The sequence below is a fragment of the Coturnix japonica genome, chromosome 12 (assembly GCF_054131305.1).
Source record: "Coturnix japonica strain WE chromosome 12, WE-NBRP24, whole genome shotgun sequence".
In the NCBI taxonomy this organism is placed as follows: domain Eukaryota; kingdom Metazoa; phylum Chordata; class Aves; order Galliformes; family Phasianidae; genus Coturnix; species Coturnix japonica.
This window is the reverse complement of record NC_140674.1, coordinates 14550047-14564972: the sequence shown is the minus strand read 5'-3', so window position 1 is coordinate 14564972 and position 14926 is coordinate 14550047. Positions and strand designations below refer to the sequence as shown.

General features: G+C 57.7%; 1 protein-coding gene across 26 annotated transcripts; it reads right to left on the bottom strand.

Moving 5' to 3' along the window:
• Positions 1 to 79: 79 nt before the first annotated feature.
• MUC4 (mucin 4, cell surface associated) lies at positions 80 to 14083 on the bottom strand. 26 transcript variants are annotated; one of them, XM_085513089.1, is made up of 27 exons: positions 13375 to 14083; positions 8547 to 13280; positions 7902 to 8041; positions 7560 to 7724; positions 7323 to 7478; positions 7116 to 7246; positions 6818 to 6906; positions 6315 to 6680; positions 6083 to 6202; positions 5697 to 5899; positions 5277 to 5355; positions 4938 to 5108; positions 4705 to 4806; positions 4268 to 4504; positions 3819 to 3953; positions 3507 to 3685; positions 3267 to 3426; positions 3093 to 3188; positions 2803 to 2985; positions 2641 to 2714; positions 2399 to 2463; positions 2032 to 2228; positions 1696 to 1864; positions 1442 to 1612; positions 762 to 799; positions 557 to 639; positions 80 to 396 (listed from the first exon to the last, which is right to left on the bottom strand). In XM_085513089.1, the coding sequence occupies exons 1-27, from the start codon at positions 13943 to 13945 to the stop codon at positions 340 to 342; spliced, it is 8871 nt and encodes a 2956-aa protein (XP_085369215.1). In that variant the 5' UTR covers positions 13946 to 14083; the 3' UTR covers positions 80 to 339. The 26 variants fall into 26 exon arrangements, 12 of the variants coding, with proteins under 12 accessions (XP_085369215.1, XP_085369214.1, XP_085369216.1 ...); XR_014933240.1 differs by lacking the exon at positions 1696 to 1864 and having other exon boundaries at positions 340 to 396; XM_085513088.1 differs by lacking the exons at positions 557 to 639; positions 762 to 799.
• Between the last annotated feature and the right edge of the window lie 843 nt (positions 14084 to 14926).

Below are 14926 nucleotides of genomic sequence, written 5' to 3'. Positions count from 1 at the left end.
ATGGGATTGGGCTCGGAGCAGGGACTGGTTTGTGTGCCCTGATGTTGAGAGCTGGGGGTGCACGCGTCACTCAGCACAATGCCCTCATCTCATTTTTATTCTGTTTTGTTCATAATAAGGTGTGATTGCTGGGTCTGGTTGCACGGTGCAGGTGCACGCCCTGTCGTAGACACTCCTATGAATGGCCCCGATCACCTCTTCAGGTCCTCAGCAGAAGGTCCTATTGCTTTGGTGACCCATATCCTCGTGGCACAGCCATATCCCACAGCCTTGTATGCTCCATCTCCTTCCTGTGCACAGAGCCCCCTCTTGCTGCCCCACCACTGGGAGCAGAGCATGCTAGGGCTGCACAGTGCGTTGATTTGGAGGCAGGACATGGGGTCTCTTGATCCGCATCTGCAAGAAAGGACACAGGACAAGCAGTGTTTGGGTTGCACAACTCCTGCACTGAGCAGTGCAGATTCTGCTGTCCCCAGCATCCCAGGCAGACTTTGAGCTCTGGGGTGAGGACATGGCTGTGCTGTCCCACACACAAGGACAGTGACCCCAGGCACACCTGGATGGATGGATCAATGGCCCAGAGCTGTGGTTCCCAGAGCCTTCCTGAGGCCTCTGCCCCCTCTTCTGCCTTCATCAGGGCTGGGATGAGGAAGAAAAGAGCTGGGGGAGCTCTGTGGGGACAGCTGGGGGGCATAGGGCCACTCCACTGCCTGCCCCACAGATCAGAGCTGGGGTACAATGCAAGCTGGGGGTGTACTCACAGGAGAATGGCCGCTGCCTCCAGAAGGTCCCTTTGGTCCTAGGAGAGGAGGACAGAATGGGAACAACACATCGGTGGGGCAGGAGAGCCCCTGCCTTGTGCTCAGTGCCCCAGCACCGAGGAGAAAAAGCCCCAGCACCTGCACACACCCCATCTCTCTCCTTGTCCCAAATGCAAACATATGCTCTGACACACTGGGAGCTCAGATGCAGAGCTTCTCACCCCACACATCCCACACCAAGGAAAGGGTGGAGGTGGGGATGGGTTGTTGGCACTCCCCCCCAGCCAGCTCTCCCCCCTCAATGCTCTTTATTTCTTGCTCCAGACCTGCTCCTCCCAGCAACACGTGAATTTCAGGGGAAATCATTTGGATGGCATTCAAATTAAAATCAACAGAAAGCCCTTCTGTAATCAAACACAGGGTGGGACAGGGAAGAAATGTGACTGCTCCCTGACATGGAGGAGAAGGAAGCTGATTGTCACTCCTCATTGCAGCAGATAACTGCAAATGGGGTGGATGATGCTGAAGGGGCTCAGGCACCTTCCCCAAATCACCCCTGTCCCCTACCTGGGATGGATTTTCCACTTATTCAGCATGGCAAAGTTCCTCCTGACACCCACCCTCAACTCCCTGCCCCACAGCACCCACCTTTATGGGCCCAGCCTCAAGCCCTCACTCACCCCTGGAGCTCCTGGTGCCGACGGCAGAGATGCGCAGCCAAGCAGGCAATGGAGAGCAGGAGGCAGAGCAGTGCCAGGGCCCCCACCAAGATGCTGATGAAGGCAGCGAGGCTGACAGCGAGCTGCTCACAGCGGGCACCACCCGGGGAGAAGATGGAGAAAGGCACACAGCTGTGGAGGGGACAGAGATTTGGATACAGGGAGGAGTGAGTGACTGTGCAGGGTGACATCACCCACCCCAGTGTCACAGCTACCTGCATGTGGGACCCTCAGGCAGGTGCTGGCAGTGGCCGCCATGCTGGCAGTAGCCCTTCTTGCAGGGGGAGATGCAGATCAATCCGACATTCCCCACATAGTCGAGCTGGTAACCCTCATAGCCATACAGTGTGCAGGAGAAGTAGTGCCGCAGCTCAGGGACCGATACTGCAGAGGAATTGGTCCATGCATGGGGGATTGGGGCAGCATCACCACTAGGTGCATCCCCAGGACCCCTTGGTGGCAATCAGCACCAAACCACCTCCAAACAGGGTGCACTGGGTGGCAGGGGATGGCCACGGTGGTCCCACCATCCTTGTTACTGGGGCACTCACATTTCACCAGGTCCGTGATGTTGTCCAGGTGCAGGTGTGCAAAGGGGAGACGTGCACCCGCCTCTCGCCGTGCCCTCTGCCCATTGAAAGCAGTGGTGATGGCTGCTGTCAGCTCCTCATTCAGGAACCAGATAACAAAGCTGCTGCTGTTGTAGGTAAATTCGGCCACCACAGCAAAGGTGAGGCCATCGGCTGTCCTGATGGGAGAGAATATGGATGCTGTCCTCAGTTTCTCCATGAGTTATGGGGAAATGAAGGGCAGGGGATCACTGCTGTAAGGGTTTAGCAGCACTGGGGCTGGAAAAGCAGAACCTTAGGGGCAAAACTCTTTGTATTCCAAGCCCTGTCCTGTCTGCTCAGCACTCACATGCGGGTGATGTTGGTGTTACTCCAAAACACCTTCACTTCCAGGGAGCCCAGGATGGCTGCGACCTGCACCAAGGGATTTTGGGGGAGGTTTATGAGGGCTGTGACCCTATACCCCAGCTCCAAAGGCCGCTCAGGACTGGGGCACATGGAGCTGGATCCCTGGGGGGCAATGCAAGTGCAGTCCAAGCTGAAACATCCCACCTGCCCCCAAACAACAGCCCTTCCCCCACCACTACACACCGTGGCATTGACTTCCTCAGCTGTGGCACTTTGCATTGCACTAACCCACAGCAACACGCTCCTCTGGGGCAGGTCTGGGGACAACAGTGTAGTGGTGACTTTGTGTCTCAGGGCTGGGTGAGTTGGGATGGGTGGCAGCCCCAAATGGGGCTCAGCACCCACCTGTGCTGGCCAAGGGCTGAAAGTCCCCTCCTGCCACCACGCAGTGCTGGTCAGTAAATGCTGGGGGACACTCACAGGTGGGTGTACAGGAGGGGGGATGCAGGCGGCAGCGTCCCCCGTTGCTGCAGAAGCCCACAGGGCAGGAGTGGGACCTGCAGGCAGTGCCGTATCCCAGACCCTCCCCTGTGCGAAGGGAACACAGTGCAGGAAGCAGACATTGCTTTTTGGAGCCGAGGTGTTTTGCTGGTTTCCCCATGCAAAGCCATGCATCCCAGGATGCTCACACTCACCTGGGTCGCTGGGGCAGAAGCAGGTATAGCTGCCCACAGTGTTGGTGCAGGTGAGGTTCCCCTGACATGCTGCCTTCTGCACACACTCATCAATATCTGCAGTGCAATGCAGAGTGGCACCGAGAGAAACCCCTCAAGGCCCCAGTGCTCATTGCCATAACGAGCCCACATCACCTGCACAGTGCAGCCCATCGCCGGTCAGCCCAGGTGGGCAGGGACCACAGCCGGTGTGTGGGTCACAGCCCACCCCAGGGAAGCAGCCCTGGGCACAGGGGTCTGGTGCGTGCTGGCAGAAGGAGCCCCAATATCCATCGTCACACATGCAGGCTGCCAGCTGCCAAGGGATTGTGACACTGGCTTAGGGGACATGAGGATGGATGTGATGGGGCTGGTGGCATCCCAGGGCTTTGCTACCTGCAAGAAGGAGTTGGCGACGGTGGTCGTGCTGCTGTAGTCACACTGCTGGATGCTGCGGCAGCTGCACAGGGTGAAGCTGAGCTGCAGGAGGGCTGGGGGGAGGTGAGGGCTGACAGCCTGCAGGGTGATGCTGAGCGGGGCTGTCCCACGGGGCTCCCACGTCAGCATGCCGTCCTCTGCAGGAAGCGGAGGAAGAGGGGGGATGTGGCAGTGGTCACGTCCCAGCCCTCCTGGAGCAGTTCCATTCGGAACACAACATCTGTTCAGTGCCCGTCCTGCCAACATCCTGTCCCCTCTCTCCATCCCTACCTGATATGTTGAGCTGTGGTGAGATATGAGGGACAAAGCGTACTCCTGGGCCTGCAGCTCGGTACTGCCTGGTGACTCGTTCTGTCCTGAATGCTGTGAGCAATGGGCTGCCGGTGATGATGGGAGGGAAAGCATCTGAGGGAAGAGCAGCCCTGTGTGCTCACCACGAGATCTTGGCATCCCTTGGTCTATGTACCTTGCAGTGATGAGGTGGCCTTGGGCAGATGTAGCCACAGCCACCCAACAAAATCCCTTCTGGGTGGCATCTCCCAGGCCTGAGTACCAGCCAGTCATGTCATGCAACTCAAGACTTTGGTGGCATCTCCCAGGACTGGAGATGAGCCAGCCATGCACTGCAGCTCGAGACCTTGGTGGCACCTTTCTTGCCTCATATAGCCCCAGGGAGGGAGCAGGGCTCTTCCCAGTTCCCCACACCCCACCCCACTTACTGAGTGCTGCCTTTCTCTTCTGGAAGTCCTCCACCAGGCTTTGGGTGGCCAGGCCCAGGGCCACATCCCCTGTGCTCAGCATGTCATAGATGCATTCCCTGCAGCCGTGGCACTGCGAGGCTGCCAGCTGATAATGGCTTTGGTTCTCCTGTAGCAGCTCAGACAAGAAGATGGGGTTGAAGGTTCCTACTGGTGCAGCCAGGGGCTGGGCAAACAGGCTGTTCTCTCCAACAGACCCTGCAAGAGAGCACGTCATGGACAGGACCTCGTGTTTTTAAGGTTAGCTCTTTTTAGGGCTGGTTTCCATGTGGTGGTGAAAAGACTGAAACGCTCCATTAGCACTAGTTTTGCTCAGTGTCCAAATCTCCCCAGCCAGTGCATGGCCAGAAGGTGTCAGAGTGTGGGATGGCCAGGCTGGTTCCCAAGCTCAGACTTACAGGTCATCCCATACTTAAATATATCTTCCTCACTGCTGTTTACAGGGATGTTGGTTCCATTTGGCATCTGCAAGTCATCTGCTGGGTTGTGGTTCCATACACCTGGTGGAAATTCACTGTGAGATTAGAGTCCCTGTAGGTCTGCCAGCAGCTATGGGCTGGGAAGGGGACCTTGTCCCTGGCCCTGCAGCAGTGCTGGAGGAGAGGTGAGGGGATGCTGGCAGGATCCTCACCCAGCAGGCCCCTGGTGCCATTGTGGTACTGCTCCAGCAGGCTGCATACTGCACTGAGCATCCCAGAGCTGGCTGAGACGGAGATGGAGATGGTCCCATCAAAGACGGCCGTGATGGAGGAGGTGTTGACCAGCAGGACACCGGGGCTGTAGTACACCTCAGCATCCATGTCTGTGAAAGAAGACACAGAGGGAGCCCACTTGAGTCTGGGATCTGAAATGATGTCTCTGAATTCAGGGAGGGGAGCATTCCCACCCACACTTGCCAAGTTCCTGTGGGATGGATATACCCGTGATTCCCCTCAGATACAGTTAACATTTAACACCACATCCACCTTACCTTGGGAATAAGAAAACTGGATGGTTTTGTAGTTCACCAGAACTTGGACCTTATTATGGCTCCCCAAGGTCCACTCAACCTGCAAATGGATAACTGCTCAGGATGGCCCTCCTGCTTGTCCTCCCCACCTCCTGCTGAGGACACACTGCTGGACCCTGTCCGCCAGAAGAGGTGCTTATCCTGGAAGATGTCTTTGCCCCAGCAAACATATGACAGCACAGCTTAGATGGCTGCATGGGTAAAGACGGTGAGTGCCCTCTGCTGCTACAGTCACAGGGCACATTGGGGCTTCATGGCTGACCATCAGTGGTTGACCATTGCAACGTGTGGGCTCCAGGCTCAGAGCTCTCTCAAGGGCTGCTTTGGTGACAATGGAAGATATCACTTACCAAAAGGGGTGCAGAGAGCAGCTCTACTCACTGTTGTGGGGGTGGTGGTGGTGTACTGGGCAACGAAAGCCATGAAGTTGGTGGCCTGGGCTGTGCCAGTGCGGGCCATGCGCCCTTGAAGCACAAAGCTGGTGTGGGCATCGCTGGCCAGCAGCAGCACAAAGTCCCCGAGTGCATTGAAGGTGTAGGTGAGGCCATCCAGGGTGGTGATGTGGGGGTCCCCAAAGGCATTGCCTGTGGTTCAAAGGAAATTGAGTTGTTTTGAGAAGAGAAAGAAAAGCAGATGCTGGAGTCATTGCATGGAGGAAAGCAAACCACAGTGCTCAGCAGTCTCCACTTGGATACTGCAAACCACAGTCTACATGGGTATGGCCATGCTACCTGCTCAGTGCCCCACCACAGGGGAAGGGGACCTACCATTGGTGGGTGGCACATATCCCTCACAGCCAACTCTTGGTCTCTTCTCGCTGTACATGGTGCAGAAATGAGGCTTCCCCACATGCTGGCAACACCATTCAAATGCCTCCAGCTCCCCATCTGTGGGGATACAGTGTCTGGGTACTGGGGGCGTGGGGGTCCCACTGTTCCTGCAGAGCGCAGGCTGACCCTGGGGGTGCTTTAGGGCTGGGACAGGGCAGTGCTCACTCACTGTCTGAAGGGTCAGCGGGTGGGCTCCAGAATCTCTCCAACCATCCTTCCAAGAACCCTGTGCCATGGTACACACACCGCACCCCAGCTCCCATTTGGCTGGGGGATGTGGTGCGCAGCACTGTCACAAAGAGATCTGAAGTATTTTGGGGTACAGTGGGCACCCCAGGTGCAGGAGGGGACTCAGCACTTCTGCTCCGGCGATATCGGGGGTCCAGCTCTGCCTGGGGCCGTGAGCAGGGGCAGGGTGGCAGCTCCATGCTCCAGGTGGATGGTGGTGGCTGTGCCTGCAGCCATGCCAGGCACTGCAGCCTGTAGTTCACCTGGCTGTGGCTGTCCAGTCGGAACAGCCAGAGCCCACGCACATCTGGGGGGCAACAGGAAGAAAGCACAGCAAGACTGCAGCAACCATTGAAACCCCACAGTGGGGCTTGTACAGAAAGAGGGTCCCAACACCATCCATCCCCCCCAGCAGTGGACTGAGGATCTCTCTTGGTGCCATACCAGTGCTGGAGCTGTGGTGCTGGTCTGGACGGTACCTCACAGCTGGTGGCTCTTTGGTCAGCTCGCTGTTCTGGGCATAGCCATCACCACTAGATAAAGAGAGGATCCCTAGGGTTAGGTTAGAGTTAGGTTAGGGTTATGTTCCTGCACACAGTACACTGTGGGCAGGAGTTTCCAGTCGGAGCTGGGCAGCTTTGTGGATTTTCCTTGGAGAGTGAAGCTTGAAAAGGGACATGGCTATTTTAGAGGTGAGAGGTGGGGGTCTCTCTGGGGACACACACACAGAGGGACACAGCACCTGGAGAAGCCGATGAGCGCATCCCTGGCTGCCAGCCCAGCATAGTCCCACCTCATGCCACCATCCTGGTACAGCAGCAGGGCGAAGGAGCGGCTCCCATCAGTGGAGAGTACCGCCTGGTATGTGTTGGTCTGGGGAACCCATGGAGACCCATTAGCACCCCACTGCTGCACCCCATCTGTTGTTAGTGACAGCCCCCTTCATCACCTGTGTGTCATCCAAATGGGACGGGTACGCCAGAGCCTTCTCCCATGTCACCTTCAGGGTCCATTTAGCAGAGTATGGCACCTGCAGGTATTTCTGAATCTTTGCTTCCACGTCGTGGACAAGAGGATCTTGGATGGAGCCGAGGGTGGGGTACTCCTGTGGGTTGCAGGGGGGTTTCAGTAGGTGAGGACTGGGGGGGAACAGGGTCACAACCTGTAGGTCCCCAATGACCCTGACCTGGTACCAGGTGGTGCCAACACCGCGAGAGAAATCCGCATCATCCCAAAAGGCGGCCACCATGGGTAAAGCCTCGTGGCCACTGAAGCCCTGGGATGGGGGGTGGGGGTTGGAAGGGACGTGGCTGTTCGTGGGTGGGAAAATGATTTGTCCATTGTCTGTAAACTGAGCAGGATGACAGGTTAGGTTGTACCCACATGCATACAAGCAGAAGAAAAAAGTAATTTTAGCTGGTGAAAAAAACCAACATTAAATCAGGTTTCTGTTCCATTTGTGTGGATTGGTTGCTATTTTTTCTTACAGAACAGGCTGCACAGCCCTTATATAGGCACATGAACTCACGTAGAGGGTGTCCCGCAGTGCTTTCCCCAAGGGGAATCCGATCTCTGGCCTCAGCAGTGGGGAGTTAAAGTCCACTGTCCTCTGGACGCACTCTGTGTCCCCTTCTGCTGCCCCAAATGGGTACAGTGACACTGCCGGGGCTGACACAGGCAGGACATTAATTGGGGCGGTTAGAAACAATTAAACAATTAACTTCTGCTCCAGCTTTCATTTCTCCTCACCCTGGGGTGTGATTTTGGCACTGGGTCCCTCCTCCCTGCTTGAATCCCAAGAGCCATCCCCAAAGATGACTACTCCCCTCTCCCCCCCCCCCCCCCCCAAATGCCATTGTGATTTTTAACCCAATTTGGCTTTGCGGTGACTCAGGAGGCAGGGATTGCATCTGGAGGAAATGAGGCACTTTATTCTCTGTGACTCCTCTGATTTTGGGTTGAAATGCTGTGAATAATGGACCCAATATGAACCCTGACACGTCCATACGGTGGGGGAGTGTGCCTGCAGATGCTCATTGCCTCCGGGGTAAGAGCATGGCCAGGGGTGGGCAAGGATGTGAGCAGGTATTAAGTGAATTCTCACCCTTAAGCTGTGAAAATAAGGGTCCCCTCCTCCCCTTCATGTTGGGAAAGCGGAAGAAAATTGACTTACCGAGCTTAGTGCCAGGCTTGGACACAGGATTCTGGGAGGTGGCATAAACAGATGTCCCTGGTGCTGTGGTTGGTCCATTCTGTGCCCCTGAGCCTGGAGCTGCACTGGTAGGGCTGCTGGCTGCTGGTGTGCCCTTGGCAGGGATGGACATGGCAGCAAACACAGAGGTGACTTTGTGGTTTGTTGCTGTCAGAGCAGTGGGGACATTGTACATGGCAGAATGGGACTGGGCACTGATGGTGACCTTTGCTGTAGGAGATGACACCGTGGTGTGCCTGGTCACCATAGAGGTATCAATGCTGGGTGAGCCAGCTGGTGTTACGGCATTGCTGGAGGGGACAGTGTCCTTCCAGGACATGGCTGTGGCTTCCCATGTGTGTGTGCTGGAATCCCTCAAGGCTGGGTCACGGGGACTGCTGGTGGCCTTGATGGGTGTCCCTGGGGTGACATGGGGGCTGTGTGGACCCAGAGAGATGCTGGGAACAGAGGAGGAGGGTGTTGTGACCCTACTGAGAGAAGCATCTCCTGTTCCCTGTGCTCGAACAGTGGCACTGACGCTGGGTGTGACGGATGATGCCACCACTGCTGGACCAGTGACACTGGCACTGGGTGTGATGGATGCCACCACGGTCGGTGTGGCAGAGGATGCCACCACTGCCAGACTGCTCACACCTTGCTCAGCTGCACCACGACTGAGGGCAGGGGACAGTGGTGTGACTGATGCCAGGGACGTGGGAGGATGTTGGCTGCCCACTGCAGATGGTGACACTGGGATGGTCCTTTTGTTACCCAGCACAGCATCTCCGGCCACGGGGTTGGTAGCTGAGAAGGTGTCCATGTTCACTGTCAGCCGAGCAAGGCTATGGCTGTGGATTGCTGTGGTTGTGCCCAGCTGAGCAGTGGTGCTGGCACTAGAAGGATATGGTTCTGGTTGTGCTGACACCACAGAAGTGCTCTCAGTGTTGGCTGTGGCTGCAGGGACATCCACTGTGGGGTTTCCAGCTGGGACTGAGGCTGTTGATGCCTGTGTGCTGCTGCCCAATCCCAGAGTCACTGACCCCATTATTCGCCCAACTGTGCTGTAATCGGGGGGTGATACGGCAGGGACCATGCTGGGGACTGTCCCCATATCCAGCCCCATCGAGGAGCCCTCAGTCTGCAGGACAGCAGTGCCTGCGGTTGCTTCAGTACTGATGGATGCTGTCTCAGCACTGCCCAGGGCTGGAAAAGGGGCAGTGAGTACATGCGATGCTGTGGTGACATCAATGGCTGTGGTTGGCATGCCTGGAGCTGGTACAGGGGTGGTATGGAGCTGGGAGGTGACATGGGGGTGGGTGATGGCAGTGTCTCTGTGCAGCCCATCTTCAGCTGTGCCAGGGGCTGGAAGACCTGGGACTGTGGGCTCGCTGATACTGTTGGTGGCAGGAGAAGGGGTGACCGCCTCTGATGCTGTGCCTGGGGGAATCACGGTCCCTGGCTTCTGTATTCCATCATGATCGGGAGATCCTGTGGTTGCTGGCACAGCAGGAGATGTGACACGGTCAGACGTGGTTGATGCAGGCTCTGTGTCCCCCGCTCTCATGCTGGCTGCTGTGACAAGAGGAGAGGTGGCCTCATCCAGGCCTGGTGTCACCTCCTGGGACAGGTGCACAGCGGCTGTGAAAGGCTCAGCTGGGATCCAGGTGAAGGAGTGGGGTGATGTCCCTGTGCTGTGTTGGACATCAGACAGCACTGTGGCCTGTGCTGTTCCCAGTGTCCCCTCCGCAGTGACAGCACTGTGAGTCTGCACCAACCCATCACCATCAGTCGCTGTGCTGGTGGATGAGGAAGGTGCTTCTGTTCCCAGCACTAGAGGATTTGCAGGGATGAGTGTCACTGGTTGTGACAAACCTCCACTGGGTGCTGGGACACCTCCTGTCAACATGCTGGTGGCACTTTCATGTTCCAGGTCCATGATCCCTTCTTGTAGAGGTACAGCTGTACCTGGTGTGGGCTGCCCAGCTGTGCTCTGCAGAGCCCTGGGTGACCCCACAGGCTTTGTGGGAGTGGTGCTGCTGCCCAGTGGCACTGGGGTACTCAGCCCCTTCTCCATGGGTACATGTGGAGATGCTGACTGCACGCCCATGGATGGTCCATATGAGTCAGTGCCAAAGCTTGGAGTCCTTGTCTGACCTGCCCGTCCAAAGGTGATACTGCTGGGGTGGGTAGTAGATGCAAATGCCACTGCCTGTGTCCTGGTGCTGAATCCTCCTCCAGGGACACCATCTGGGAGTGATGCAGCAGTGACCACACTGGAGACAGTCCCCATGCCCAGTTCCATTGGAGTGCCCTCAGTCTGCAGGACAGCAGTGCCCATGGTGGCTTCAGCAGTGACAGACACCATCTCAGCACTGCCCAGGGCTGGAAACAGGGCAGTAGGTGCATGTGATGCTGTGGTGACAACCATGGCCATGGTTGGTGTGCCAGGAGCTGGTACAGTGGTGGAGGCATGGAGCTGAGAGCTGACATGGGGGTGGGTGATGGCAGTGTCTCTGTGCAGCCCATCTTCAGCTGTGCCAGGGGCTGGAAGACCTGGGACTCTGGGCTCGCTGATACTGTTGGTGGCAGGAGAAGGGGTGATTGCTGCTGAGGCTGTGCCTGGGGGAATCACGGTCCCTGACTTCTGTATTCCATCATGATGGGGAGATCCTGTGGTTGCTGGCACAGCAGGAGATGTGACACGGTCAGACGTGGTTGATGCAGGCTCTGTGTCCCCCGCTCTGATGCTGGCTGCTGTGACAAGAGGAGAGGTGGCCTCATCCAGGCCTGGTGTCACCTCCTGGGACAGGTGCACAGCGGCTGTGAAAGGCTCAGCTGGGATCCAGGTGAGGGAGTGGGGTGATGTCCCCGTGCTGTGTTGGACATCAGACAGCACTGTGGCCTGTGGTGTTCCCAGTGTCCCCTCTGCAGTGACCGCACTGTGAGTCTGCACCAACCCATCACCATCAGTCGCTGTGCTGGTGGCTGAGGAAGGTGCTTCTGTTCCCAGCACTAGAGGATTTGCAGGGATGAGTGTCACCGATGGTAACAAACCTCCACTGGGTGCTGGGACACCTCCTGTCAACATGCTGGTGGCACTTACATGTTCCAGGCCCACGATCCCTTCTTGTAGAGGTACAGCTGTACCTGGTGTGGGCTGCCCAGCTGTGCTCTGCAGAGCCCTGGGTGACCCCACAGGGCTTGTGGGAGTGGTGCTGCTGCCCAGTGGCACTGGGGTACTCGGCCCCTTCTCCATGGGTACATGTGGAGATGCTGACTGCATGCCCATGGCTGGTCCATATGAGTCAGTGCCAAAGCTTGGAGTCCTTGTCTGACGTGCCCATCCAGGGGTGCTGCCATCGGGGTGGGTAGTGGGTGCAGCTGTCACTGCCTGGGTCCCGGTGCTGTATCCTCCTCCAGGGACACCATCTGGGAGTGATGCAGCAGTGACCGCACTGGAGACAGTCCCCATGCCCAGTTCCATTGGAGTGCCCTCAGTCTGCAGGACAGCAGTGCCTTCAGTTGCTTCAGCAGTGACAGACACCATCTCAGCACTGCCCAGGGCTGGAAACAGGGCAGTAGGTGCATGCGATGCTGTGGTGACATCCATGGCTGTGGTTGGTGTGCCTGGAGCTGGTACAGTGGTGGTATGGAGCTGAGAGCTGACGTGGGGGTGGGTGATGGCAGTGTCTCTGTGCAGCCCATCTTCAGCTGTGCCAGGGGCTGGAAGACCTGGGGCTGTGGGCTCGCTGATACTGTTGGTGGCAGGAGAAGGGGTGACCGCCTCTGATGCTGTGCCTGGGGGAATCACAGTCCCTGATTCCTGTATTCCATCATGATGGGCAGTCCCTGTGGTTGCTGGCACAGCAGGAGATGTGACACGGTCAGACGTGGTTGATGCAGGCTCTGTGTCCCCCGCTCTCATGCTGGCTGCTGTGACAAGAGGAGAGGTGTCCTCGTCCAGGCCTGGTGTCACCTCCTGGGACAGGTGCACAGCGGCTGTGAAAGGCTCAGCTGGGATCCAGGTGAGGGAGTGGGGTGATGTCCCTGTGCTGTGTTGGACATCAGACAGCACTGTGGCCTGTGCTGCTCCCAGTGTCCCCTCCGCAGTGACAGCACTGTGAGTCTGCACCAACCCATCACCATCAGTCGCTGTGCTGGTGGCTGAGGAAGGTGCTTCTGTCCCCAGCACCAGAGGATTTGCAGGGATGAGTGTCACCGATGGTAACAAACCTCCACTGGGTGCTGGGACACCTCCTGTCAACATGCTGGTGGCACTTTCATGTTCCTTGTCCACAATCTCTTCTCGTAGAGGTACAGCTGTACCTGGTGTGGGCTGCCCAGCTGTGCTCTGCAGAGCATTGTGTTCTTCCTCAGACTTTGTGGGAGTGCTGCTGCTGCCCAGTAGCACTGGGGAGTCTGTCCCCTCCTCCGTGGGCACATGCGGAGCTGGGGTCAGCGTGGCTGTAGGTGGCTCTGCATCCCTCTTCCCATGGGTTACAGCCATTGAGTGCCCTCCTGGAAGAGGGGATGAGTTTTGAGTGGTGCCAGGAGCCATGGTCAGCAAGTTGGTTTGTTCTGGGTAGGGAAGCCCTGCCTGGGGACCATCCCATCCTGCTGCTCCCCCAGAGCCTGCTGCACTAGAAGGCATCTCCTGCTCCTCGCTAGAGCTCATGAGGTCCAGTGCTGCCAGCACCATCTGCGGCACTGCACTGCCTGTGAGGAGACAGAAGGCAATTCCACACACTGCTCACCTGAGCACTGGGCTGAGCTCCCTGGTGGGCAGCGATCAGCTCCAATCCGGCATTACCTGAACCATCCCTGAGGGAAGAGGGCTGCTCCGCTCGGCCAGGGGACAGCTGGCACATACCCAGCTTGGGCACAGTGGGTGATATATCCAGATGTTGTTTGGCACTGATGCTGTCAGGCATGTGGGAGCTGCCAACCAGCTCTGCTGAGTCCTGTGCTGGGACAAGGGGCCCCGTGCCCACTGCTCCCGACTTCCCTGGTGGGGCTTGGGTGTGAGCAAGGGCAGGTTGAGCAACCGGCCCTTTGGTTCCCACTGTAATCCACCGGATGCCCATCTCTCCTCCCCACCATGCAGGCTGCTGCAGGACAGAGCCCCACGCCACCTTGGCACCGTGGTGTGCCCAGCTGCCCCAATGACGCGGACGACCCCGGCACTCACCTGGCAGCACCCAGAGTCCCCACAGCACGCAGCTCCATAGCAGCTGCCCCATAGCGTGGCCACAATGGCTCCCGGCACTGCTGGCACCTCCTTTCTGTCCGAGGGGCAGTGATGCAACGAGGCGGCTCCTCCGGTGAGCACTGCCCTGTGCCAGCCCTCCTCCAGCCACCACTACCATGTGAGGATGCCACATGCCACTAACAGCTCCCCAAGCCCATAGAGACAGCCATGCCCCAGCCCTGAGGATGTGCTGGTGGTTGGGGTCGTCCTTTCAGCCCTTGCTTTAGCCACGAGGTTTTATGACCCTATATAAGGTGAACACACATCTACAACTCAAGGTTTAGATGCACTTAGAGTTGATCACCTCCTGACACCACTGAACGGGCTGCAAAAGGCCACAGGATGGCAAAGTGGGCTCAGGTCTCCAATACTGCATGGAGGGGGTGCTCACCCCAGCCCCATGCCTACCCCACATTGTTTGCTGCCAAGTCCCAGCCATGCTTGTCCAGGTAGACGATAACCCCCAGAACCCATGGGCCTGCTGCCAAGGAGGAAGAAGGAAGGGAGCAGCTGCCTCGGGGTCCTGCACTGCTTAACCCTTCCCCATCCCCCAGGGCACCACATTGCCCCCCAGGATGCACAGAGACTGGGCAGCACCCATCAGACCTCCACCTCCACCTCACACCCAGTAGTGCCCACCCCACCTGCCCTGATGCCCCCAGAGGTGGGGGGCATTGTGCTAAGGGCCAATAACCTTAACATGGCCGTTGCGTGCAGGGGGTTATCTGCACCATCAGTGTGTATCCCATTACAAACACCCACGCAGAGCTGGGCTGTAGGGGGGGTGGGGGGTGGTTTCACATGGGCTGAGCTGTGCTGTGGTTGCAGGTCACCTTAAACCAGGGAAAGGCAGTGATATTCACCCAGCACACAGCGGCCCCTGTGCACCCACCACTCCCCCTGGGGACCACCAGCACCCAACCCCTCACCCGTGCTCACACACCCAGGTTTGTGCACCGAGGTCCCCCTTCCCTTCTACGAGGTTTTGCACCTCAGGGCACCCAGGCAACGCATTCCAACAATGCTCAGGGTGCACAGAGTGCCATCCCCAACCCCCGCTCCCCAGCACCTGGCTGCAGCTCTGCGGTGCCATGCGGTTGCACAACCCCTTTGC